Consider the following 11,456-nt stretch of genomic DNA (forward strand, 5'->3'; position numbering starts at 1 on the left):
ACATCTTCCATGCTGACCATCAGCTGTTCTTACTCCATGCCTGAGGGACACAGCCTAACCTTGACCAATGACTGAAAGGACAAGCAGGAGCAAGGGGGCAGAAGTTCAGCAGTAAAGAATAAAGGCAACAGCATTCAACAGCAGCACAGACTTGCTTTTGATGCTTCTGTGATCACCTGTAAGCTCCACGACTTGACATCATGGTGCATTTTACTGGCGAGGAGAAGGCTGCTATCACTGACCTGTGGGGCAAAATGAATATGGAAGAGGCTGGAGGCGAGGCTCTGGGCAGGTAGGAAGTGGCCTTCATGGGGGACAATGGTGAATATGAGCCTGGCAAATTGATCAGCAAATTCTGAAAAAATTTTCAAGTCACTGATTTTCCATCTGCTATTTCCATCTCATAGGCTACTGGTCTTCTACCCCTGGACCCAGAGATTCTTTGATAGCTTTGGCAACCTGTCTTCTGCCTCTGCCATAATGGGAAACCCCAAGGTCAAGGCCCACGGCAAGAAGGTGCTGACCTCCTTTGGAGAAGCTATGAAGAATTTGGACAACCTCAAAGGTGCCTTTGCTAAGCTAAGTGAGTTACACTGGGACAAGTTGCACGGGGATCCTGAGAACTTCAGGGTGAGTTTAGGAAGTGTTCGTGTGTTCCCTGTGGCTTTTTACTTTGCAGTAATAATGGAAGTTGAGTGTTTGATTGGAAAGACTAGCAAAGATCTCAGAAATCGTAGATCAAACTAGGTGTTAGGAGGACAGACTTCCAGTGGGCATACCGAACCCACCTTGATTCGGGACTAGTGACATAAAGAGCTATGAGCAGCCTTACTGTGCATGCATGCTAAGTTGTTTCAGATGTCAGATTCTTTGTGACCCCATGGCTGTAACCCACCAGGCTCCTCTGTCCATGGGATTCTCCAGGCAAGAATACAGAAATGTGTTGCCATTTCTTTTTCTAGGGGATCTTCCCAACCCAGGGATCAAATCTGTATTTCTTACATCTCCTGCATTGGCAGGCAGGTTCTTTACCATTAGTGTCACAGTGAACAGCCTTAAGTTTGCTTAAAAATTTTCAGAAACTTCTGTCAGAACTGGATGTATTTACCCCTAGAAAATATCAAAGAGTAGCATATTTGCTCAAGGAGAAATAAAATCTGACTTTTGATAGATGAAGTCCAATCTCAAGGAAGGAGAAGTATCTTATGTGATTCTTGATGACTGAAGTTAGGAAAATATTTGGGAGAATAACTTTTAGACCATTCATCTCAAAGAAAAATAGATCAATTCTCTATTAAATTACCCACAGTATTGTGACTAAGTGGAGGCATATTGCTGCATTGGTTGGAGGCTTTACTAAACTCATTCTAGGAACCTATGAAACCCTGAAAGCCTATGAATATAAAAATTAGAGGGAGGGAGAGAGGCAAATAAAAATAGTGAAATAGGAGAGAGGCAGGGCCTGTAGGTAGAAAAATATTGAATGGAGGGCTCATAGAATTTAAATTAAATTGAAGGACAAGCTCATACGAGTTTATTGTATAGGTACAACTTATGGAGCAGTTTAAGATGTGGACTTGGGAGTGAGTGTAGGTACTAAGCCATTATTTTCTGCAACTCTTTTAGGAAACTTCTACTTGGCATACATAATTGTCATTCTGTCTCTCATCCAATAGCTCCTGGGCGATGTGATTGTCATTGTTCTGGCTACTCACTCTGGCAGAGATTTCACCCCTAACATGCAGGCTGCCTGGCAGAAGCTGGTGTTGCTTCTGGTGTTGCCACTGCTCTGGCCCACAAATACCACTGAATCCTCTTTTCAATTCACCATTTTGTGTCCCCAGTGCCTTCCTTCTGCCCTTGGGAACTGGGGTTTGACCTTGAGAGCCCAGCTTCTGTCTAATAAAGTACATTCTATTCAGGGATCAAAAATTAACATTGTATCTTCTCTATCATTTCATCTTGTGCTAAAGGAGAAACAGTTCATTAGCTGAAGGATGGGGAGAGACATAGGAAGAAGTAACAGTCCTTTGAAAAGCATTGGGAAACTCATCAGTGGAAGACAGACATTCTGGTAGGATTTAGGGTTATTGGGAGAAAGTTAAGGTGGAGAAAGAAGTTTTCTGTGGTTGAAAATGTTTATTTTAGTGGTTGCGGTCTGACTGCCACAGGGCAGTGGGGCAAAAACTTCCTGTAGCAGGAAGGCAGATGTAGTAAGTGGTGTCTGAGAGAAAACAAAATAGATTTATAGTGCATGCCACAGAGTTTGCAGAAAAAAACAAAAGCTTTGTAGGGATTTATCATCTAGACTCGGGTTACTTTTTCAGTTTGCTCCAACATACATTTTGAGTCAACTAAGTTATCATATATCTTATGAGACTGAATTGGAGATAAGAAGATCAGTTGAAGGGTGGCTGAGAATTTTCAAAAAATCTCCATGAACCAGCAATAGCTTACCCTTTTCTGAAGGATTCCACTGTCTCCTTACAAAGCCAAGGCTAAGACACTTGAAATCATTGTACATCATATTCTCATTGAATGTAATGTGTACTAAAGTAAAATTAGAGCTAGGGTAGTGTATGAATTAGGACAAACAGGGGGATGACCAAGACTTCGTGTAGGAGATAAGATAATAACTAAGTCTCATAGTTTAAAATTAGCCAGCCAGAGCTTGGCAATGTGCATGAAAATGGCTCTCTGGAGGTGGAAGAGAAAGTAAGACATAGGTGGAGGATTAGGAAAGACTAGATAATATAAGGTTTTGAAGATAAAAATATGTTATTACCTTGATAGTAGCAAGAGTAAGCAATAAATATTCTTAACTTTAAATGACTCAAGGAGTAGGATTTGGAGAGGCAAATAATCTGCTTAATTCACACAAAATGAATTGAAAATTGCAGACTAGACATGGATGCTACTTGAGGAGAACAGATATAATGGACTCAATCCAAGAAGAGCGGTGTGTTTATTTGTGTCTGACTTTTTGTGACTGTTTGGACTATAGCCCACTAGGCTCTTCTATCCATGGGATTTTCCTGGCAAGAATGCTGGAGCTCGTTGCCATTTCCTCTCCAGAAGATCTTCCTGATCCACTGATGGAACTTGCATCTCCTTCTTGGCAGGCAGATTCTTTACCGCTGACCTCCGGGGAAGCCCTGAAAGATCAAGGAGGTCTGCAAAAAGTGAAGGATGAAGAAGGGGAGAGTGAATAGGACGTATTTTCTGATTGACTGGGGTGGATGAGAAGGAAGGGGGTGGCAGCAGTTAAGAAAACTCACAGCCTGGCTCTACCAAGAAGAGGCCTGCAATGACCTGGAGACATCATATAAGAGAAGCATTAACTGAATTATATTGAGAATGTCACTGCCAGATTGCTCAGGGAATCATGAGCTCCAGGCTTTGAGTCAAACTGTCCTCTTGAGGACTGGCAAATTTAACTGTATGAGGCATTCATTTCATTATTTCCATACATTAACTACAGGCAGTTCAGTTCAGTTCAGTTCAGTCGCTCAGTTGTGTCTGCCTCTTTGCGACCCCATGGACTGCAGCATGCCAGGACTCCCTGTTCATCACCAAGTCCTGGAGTTTACTTACTCATGTGCATTGAGTCGGTGATGCCATCTGACCATCTCATCCTCTGTGGTCCCCTTCTCCTGCCTTCAATCTTTCCCGGCATCCGGGTCTTTTCAAATGAGTCAATATGTCCTGTGAATTACTTTTGAATTTGGCCTTTTGTCTTCACAATGCGGCTAAAAGACCAGTGATTACCTTTTTGCAGACTGTCAACACACTGGTCTGTCTGTGCTCCCTTACCTATTTATTTATTTGAGTGCATTGGATCTTAGTAATGGTTGGGAGATCTTTGTTGCATCATTTGAGCTCAGTAGTTACGTCTCTGGGTGGGATCCTTGTTGCCCAACTAGAGATTAAATCCATGTCCCCTGCATTGTAAGGAGAATTTCTATCCACAGGACCACTAAGAAAGTCCCCCACTACCTCTTAATATGCCCCTAAATAGAGTAAAGAAAGGCTCTCTGTGGCATGAAACCTTCTCATCCAGTCAGTCAACGAATGAGGGCAAAGTACTTTTTTAAATCAGTCGATCTCTTTTTCATCCTTCTTGCCTCTCAACTATTATTCTTACTCTGAATATCACTTTCACTTTTCACTTTCATGCATTGGAGAAGGAAATGGCAATCCACTCCAGTGTTCTCGCCTGGAGAATCCCAAGGACGCGGGAGCCTGGTGGGCTGCCGTCTATGGGGTCCCACAGAGTCGGACACGACTGAAGCGACTTAGCAGCAGCAGCAGCAGGCATGATGATGGTGAAGGAGCAAACAAGATATATTCTTCCTCCCTTAATGATCTAGGTTTAGATCTGGATTTTTCCAGTTCAGGACAATTGAACTGAAAACAAAAACACAATTTACACACACACACACACACACACACACACACACATGCATATATTCAGGTCTAGAGGGCTCAATTTTTTAATAGATGAAAAGGTGTCTAATTATTGTTGATAGACCATAAAAGTCAGCTGAGAAAAATAATGTGATAACACAATTATCTGCGAATATTAACTTAACTAAGAGCCAGAGGGTTTAGAGATTGTCATTACCAGGTTTAAAATCCTATAATGACTTCTTATTCCCTATCACTGAGGAGAAGTTCTAAGTTATTAGGTTTATGCTTTCTCTACAACAGTATTTTCTGCCATTCTCACTTTTACTATTTACATATCAACCAGCCCATCACTCATATCTCTAGCATAACAGATGTTTGTTTTACTTCCCTTAGAGATTTGTGCCACTATCTCAACTTTTAGGACCTCTATCTTAATACTCTCAACTGACAGATTCCTTTTCATTCTGGGCTGCCTCAACTATGACCTTCTTAGACTTTTTTCTGATGTGATTGTGTCCTTCTCTCATTATGTCCTGGAGAAGGCACTGGCGACCCACTTCAGTACTCTTGCCTGGAAAATCCCATGGATGGAGGAGCCTGGTGGGCTGCAGTCCATGGGGTCGCTAAGAGTTGGACACAACTGAATGACTTCAGTTTCACTTTTCACTTTCATGCATTGGAGAAGGAAATGGCAACCCACTCCAGTGTTCTTGGCTGGAGAATCCCAGGGATGGGGGAGCCTGGTGGGCTGCCATCTCTGGGGTTTCACAGAGTTGGACACAACTGATGCAACTTAGCAGCAGCAGCAGCAGCTCATTATGTCCAGATATTAATTTCCTTCATAACAAATGATAATAGCTGAAATTATTTGTTGATGGGTTTACTTATTCATTTTCTGTATCTTCCACCCCCAAATTAGATTCTTTGTCTATTTAAATCTCCAGTACATAGAACAATTATAACACAAAGTCATGCAACAAATAGTTATTGAATGTACATTTAAGGATCCATGGGAATGAAAGTTTGAAAAGACATTATAATTTTATTTAATGTAAGAAACATAATGTTTGATCAGCTGTCCTGAGATGGAATGCGTTTCTCAGAGTACAATCAAGGACCCTTGCCTGGCCTTTCCCCTGTGTTGTCATTTGTACTAATGGGGAGCCAGCTCTAAGACCTTAGAACCTGCTGCTTTGGTTTGAATTTGAGCATCCTGCTAGCTCTGCAATTTGAGATGCATCACTTAATACCTTAAGCTCTCATTCACCGATCATGTTTATCTAAGTTTATTTTTTAGAGAATTAAATACATTAATATATCTCACATCTTTAGTTCACTAATTGGAACATAAGCTCTCTTTATCTCTTCCTCTAAAAATAATTGACTGCATCTATAACTTCTATCTTTTAGCAGTAGTATTTATGTTATCTATAAGCTCTATCTATCTACACTATATGTGTATATGTATTCATAAATATATGTGACCTTTTGTCTTCAATAATAATGCTTTTTTAAAAAATTTAGCTATAAGGATAGTTTTCATTATTGAAACTGAGCTTCAATTGAAACTGAAGCTATATGATATTTGATATCATATATCAAATGATAATTTCAAATATTATCATTATTGAAATTGAGCTTCAGTGGAAATAAAAGGTCATTTTGTGAGGAAATGGAAAATTCAAAGCCTGGAATTGAGAAATCAGCAAGACAGGTTTATAGGAAAGAGAAGAGGTGAGTCCCAAAACAGAGGGATGGTAAGGAAACAAGGATAGCTGTGGGAGGTGAAACGTTTGGCAGTATTGCGGTTGAAAGGAAAGAAACTCCGGAAGACTGAACTAAGACCAAGAGGTAACGCAATAGGGACTAAAGACTGCTTTCAGAAGGCCAGAGGGGTTTGTTTGGACTTTGTTTACTTTTAGAAGAAACCTATATAGGGATGAGGAAAGTGTCTACTGGAAAGTATAATTGTATGAAAGGAACTGTGCCTTTGTTATTTTTCACTTTTCCTCTCCTGGAGGCAGAAAAAAACTTGCCAAGGAGAAATGTCTATACAGCATATGTTGGTTCTGTATAAGGAAAGAACTTAGAGATCACAAATATATTGCTAAGGCTATTTATACATTAGGGCTTCCCTGGTAGCTCAGATGGTAAAAAATCCGCCCTCAATGTGGGAGACCTGGGTTCCATCCCTGGATTGGGAAGCTCCCGTTGAAGGATGGCCTGGCAACCCACTTCAGTATTCTTGCCTGGAGAATCCCCATGGAGGGAGGAGCCTGGCAGACTGCAGTCCATGAGATCAGACATGACTGACTAAGCATACAGCACATTCATACATTGGCTGAGCATTTGTACAGAATTGTTTCTAGATAGCCATTTCAAGTTTGCATCCCATAAATCCAGAAGTGGGATGAAGTGTCTCTGGGGGAGGAAAACAGCTAGAACATGTATGCTGGAGTGAGTACAATAATAAAGCTATGAGTGTTTATTTTTATGCCTGCAAAAGGTGAAGTTGCTCGTGCTAGGAATATAGGAGGGAAATCATGGTCAAGCCCTAGTCTAGCAAGGGGAACAAACTAGCTGTGCTTAGAGACAAGGCAAGGCCCCAGGCTTTGCAGGAAGTTGATATCACTCAGTTCAAAATGGGAGCAGAGAGGCCAGCCCAGAACTCTCTGCTCACTGTGCACATCTGTTATCTCTCTTCACCTCTACAGCTCCTGGAAATTGTGCTAGTGATTGTCTGGCAAGCCATTTTGATACAGAATTAACCCTCCCAGTGTGGGCTGCCTTGAAGACGACGGTGACTGGACTGGTGAACACCCTGGCCCTCAAGTATCACTGAGGGTCCTGCCCAGTAATAGAGTGTCACCAAGGAAAAGTTTTATTGTTCTAATAATAATAATAATAACAACAACAACAAGAATAGCAGTAGCAGTAATGCTCTGCTAAGAGCTCTTCTCAGAGTATTTGTCCTCAGGTCTGCTTTTCTCATGTGCTTTTACATATTTGGAAACATTAGAAATTCTATGTCGAGCTGTATTTTGGGGGGATCACCATTCAGATTTTGCATGAAGTAGAAATTTCTGCAGGAAAATTAAAAACAGAGCACCTAAGGGATGTGGTTGGGACATACACTTGGGAGAAATATATACACGTGAGTTTTTCCAGTTAAAGATATAGGGGCATTCAGGTGGGAGGGGAAGGGCATCAGGGGACAAGAGCTCCTTAGGACCACACACTTAAGTGGGTCTGAAAAAAGACTTCAGTGAAGGCAAAGGTTCTGAGGTAGAGTACCTAAGTGGAGATTCTTTATAGGAAAATTAGCTCAGGTCTGAAGATGGCCATGTGCAGGCAAGGATGTCATTCCATTCTAAGAACATATTTTCTAAAAGCAGCTGGCTTGTCCCAGCCCTTGTAAAGAGAGACTCGGGATGGGAGAGGTTGGAGGTCAGAGCAGGGGATACCTCTTTTCAAAGTCAACTCCAAAGAACTGCCCATGGGCTTTACTAAAGAACTATCTGGTTAAAGTGAAGAGAGCTGCCTGAGAAGGTTAATTTTTTTTTTTTTTTCAGGACTGTTTTTTTTTTTTTCTTTTAAATATTTATTTGTATTTATTTATTTGGTTGTGCCACGTCTTAGCTGTGGCAGGCAGGATCTTCAGTCTTTGCACCATGCAGGATCTTCAGTCTTTGCACCATGCAGGATCTTTAATCTTTGCACCATGCAGGATCTTTAAATGTGGTATGTGGGATCTAGTTCCCTGACCAGGGTTGGAACCTGGGGCCCTGCATTGGTTGTTCAGAATCTTAGCCACCAGACCACCAGGGAGGGAATTTTAAATTAATTGTTGCCATGAGGAGACCTATGTGAGCAGGCTGGCTACAGCATTTCAAGGAGAGACCATTGTAAACTGCTCAGAGAGAGGGACTGTCTAAAAAAGTGAGAGAGAAAATCAGGAGTTAGAGGTAACTTCAAGAATCATTGCCTGCTTTGCTGAAAGGATGGAAGTATTCCCCAACATTCAGAGCTGCAGAAGTCCCTGAGTCTGGGGCCTTGCAGGGGCACATACTCTGATGAAGATGGACATCAGAGCTAGAGATAGAAAGTACCCAGATCCAACCCTGCAGGCCAGACCCCAGCTGAGTGTAAGTGAGGTTCCTGGCTGTGGTCATAGTTTCCGCTTTTTTCTTTTATTTCTCTGACTTATTTTCTTGAAGCAAATTCTTTTGAGATTAATCCAAATTAATCTCTGTACCAAAGTGCTCACATAAAACAGTGCTCACAGATTATCCACTCTGTCATGGTAAACAAGCTTCCAGAAACAGAAATTTTTATCCACATTTCACATTTAAGTCTTTTCAAGGCTGAATCCATAAAAGTGTCTCACTATATCAAATAGGATTTATTTTCTAATAGTAGAAATTTTGCTATTAATATAATATATTGGGTTGAAATCTAAATTTTAGAGTCCCTCTGTAAATACATATGAAAATTATTTTCTTATTATATATACATATACTTGTAAGAGTGATCTCAGGGAGAAACAAACCAGCTTTCTGGAGGTCAAAATGTCGGAGCAATAAATTCTGAAATAAAATGAATCATTCCCTCTCCCACTAGAAATGTGTCTTTTCCAGTCTTGTAAATGCTTATTTGGATGCATGAGAACAAAGTACCTTAGATCACAGTGGCAGTGGTGTGTGGAGTACTGTCATTGATGATTGCCTCTGACTGATTAGATATGAAGAAAAGTCACATTCGGCCAGGAGTGTGGACCCAGCACATGAGACAACTCAGTTCATCCAGTACCATTGCCAAGAGGAATTCATATACTCTCTTCATTAAACATAGAAGCACCTATTCCCCAACATTTAATAATGTATTCTCTGATATGAATGCATAGATACATGTCCTGGCTAGAGACACTTTCCATATAATCAGAGTGAAAAAAATTATTCGGACAAGTACACATATTACTGATAGAACTCAGTAACAAAGGGGTGATGTTCAATTCTCTAAATTACCGAGTTCTTACCTATCTTGTTTCTAAATTGATGCTGGATTGGGATCATTTTTGCTTGTTTATGAGAATTATAAAAGTATGAGCCCATATAAGCTTTAGAAGCGTTGGTAACCCAAGAAGAGCTGTGGCTTCATCTATTAATATACCCTGGCTGAACAGCAGAACAGTGTCTTATAAACACCTGACACAGTGCTCAACAGAATTCTAAATGTTGCTCTTCCTAACTCTAGCTATGCTTCATGGTCAGCCTGCTGGTCACTTCAGGAGGGGTGGTGGGGAGCTTGAGATATGAATTGCACAGTAGAGGGTAGGGGGGAAAACAGCAGAGTATCCCTGATAGAGCCAGTAACACTATCAGAGACACAAATGTCCATCTTGCTGACCCACCCTTGCCCAAGTCCCACCCCTGGTGGTGGCCCCCTACCTTTGACCAATAGTCTCATTTTATTGGGGGAAGGAAGGACCTTGGGACAGGAGATGAGGAATAAAAGGCCACACAGTGAAGAGGCAGCACAGACTTGCTTCTGGCCCATTAGGATCACCAGTAAGCTCCCAGACACCATGGTGCATTTTACTACTGAGGAGAATGTTGCTGTTGCTAGTCTGTGGGCCAAAGTGAATGTGGAGGTGGTTGGCGGTGAGAGCCTGGCAAGGTAAGCACTGGACACAGGTAGGAGAGGATGTAGAAAGGCTGAAAGTGTTCCATAAAAGAGGGACTGGTTAGGTTTCTTACATACTCTGACTTATCATCTGTTCGGTGACTATGATCATCCTATAGGCTCCTGATCGTCTGCCCATGGACCCAGAGGTTCTTTGACAGTTTTGGTAACTTATACTCTGAGTCTGCAATAATGGGCAACCCCAAGGTCAAGGTCCACGGCAGGAAAGTGCTGAACTCCTTTGGAAATGCCATTAAGCACATGGATGACCTCAAGGGCACCTTTGCAGATCTAAGTGAGCTGCACTGTGACAAGTTGCACGTGGATCCCGAGAACTTCAGGGTGAGTTCTGGGCAAGCCTGTGCTTTGTTCTTTCATCCAGGTTTCTGTGCTGTGGTTATAATGAGAACACTGACTCAAGTCTTATGCTATAGAAATATATTTTTTGGAGGTAATATTTCAGAGAAAGGCTTGATTTTGATAGGTTGTTCCAGAGGTCAAAGATAAGACCAAGTAATTATTCTATGGCTAGTGGAGGTCACTGGTCATCTGATAATTCTGAAAAAAGAAAACATGTTGTGAAGAAAACTAAACAAACTTGAGCTGTATGTTTTGGCCTGGAGAATACAAACTGAGCCATGCAGAAGAAATCTTGCCTTGATAACTGAAATTTTCTATGAAAATTGATGAATACATTTCTTTATGATTTTTGAGTTTTGAACCAGAACTAAACAGGGCAAAATAAGAGCAACTTTTCATGATTTGTGCCTCCTTCACTCATCTCTAGCAAAGATGAAATGTTTTTGTATACAAGGTGCTGGATTCCTTGTCAAATGGATGTCCAAACAATCTGAATGTATGTAATATCTGAAGATACAATATGCATATGAAGTCCCCTTTCAGCACTATAATTTTACTTTTAAAAAAAAGGAGAGAAGGTACACATAGCAATGCTCTGGGGTTGGAAGTTGACAGAGAAAATGGGAGAATGATATAACACAGTGGGGGTTCAGACTGGGAGTCACTGAAGCCAATGCCAGATCTATAATTATGCACTTTTGTGGGAACATGGCCATGAAAGTCGCTCAACCTCTTATGAAGAAGGAAATGGATGTGGCATCTATTTACTGGAAGGGCAGCCTGAGACCTTCTCTTCATTATGTACTATCTTCTTTTTATTCCCAGCTCCTAGGCAACATGATATTGATTGTCTTGGCAACCCACTTCAGCAAGGAATTTACCCCACAGATGCAGGCTTCCTGGCAAAAGCTGACAAATGCTGTGGCTAATGCTCTGACCCACAAGTACCACTAGATGCCTGGCCAACCATGTTTTTGCCTATCTGAAGGCCCAGTGTCCCAGCA

General features: G+C 41.4%; 1 protein-coding gene and 1 pseudogene across 1 annotated transcript; both read left to right on the forward strand.

Annotated features, from left to right (window-relative positions):
* Positions 1–200: 200 nt before the first annotated feature.
* Positions 201–1,810, forward strand: LOC147357998 (hemoglobin subunit epsilon-1-like; annotated as a pseudogene).
* An 8,100-nt stretch (positions 1,811–9,910) lies between these two features.
* Positions 9,911–11,456, forward strand: LOC147357999 (hemoglobin subunit epsilon-2). The gene is made up of 3 exons (XM_086338168.1): positions 9,911–10,086; positions 10,212–10,434; positions 11,278–11,456. The coding sequence occupies exons 1-3, from the start codon at positions 9,911–9,913 to the stop codon at positions 11,404–11,406; spliced, it is 528 nt and encodes a 175-aa protein (XP_086194294.1). The 3' UTR covers positions 11,407–11,456.

The sequence above is a fragment of the Bos grunniens genome, chromosome 15 (genome assembly GCF_055505025.1).
Source record: "Bos grunniens cultivar Pamir isolate PY7600 chromosome 15, Bosgru_T2T1.0, whole genome shotgun sequence".
In the NCBI taxonomy this organism is placed as follows: Eukaryota; Metazoa; Chordata; class Mammalia; order Artiodactyla; family Bovidae; genus Bos; species Bos grunniens.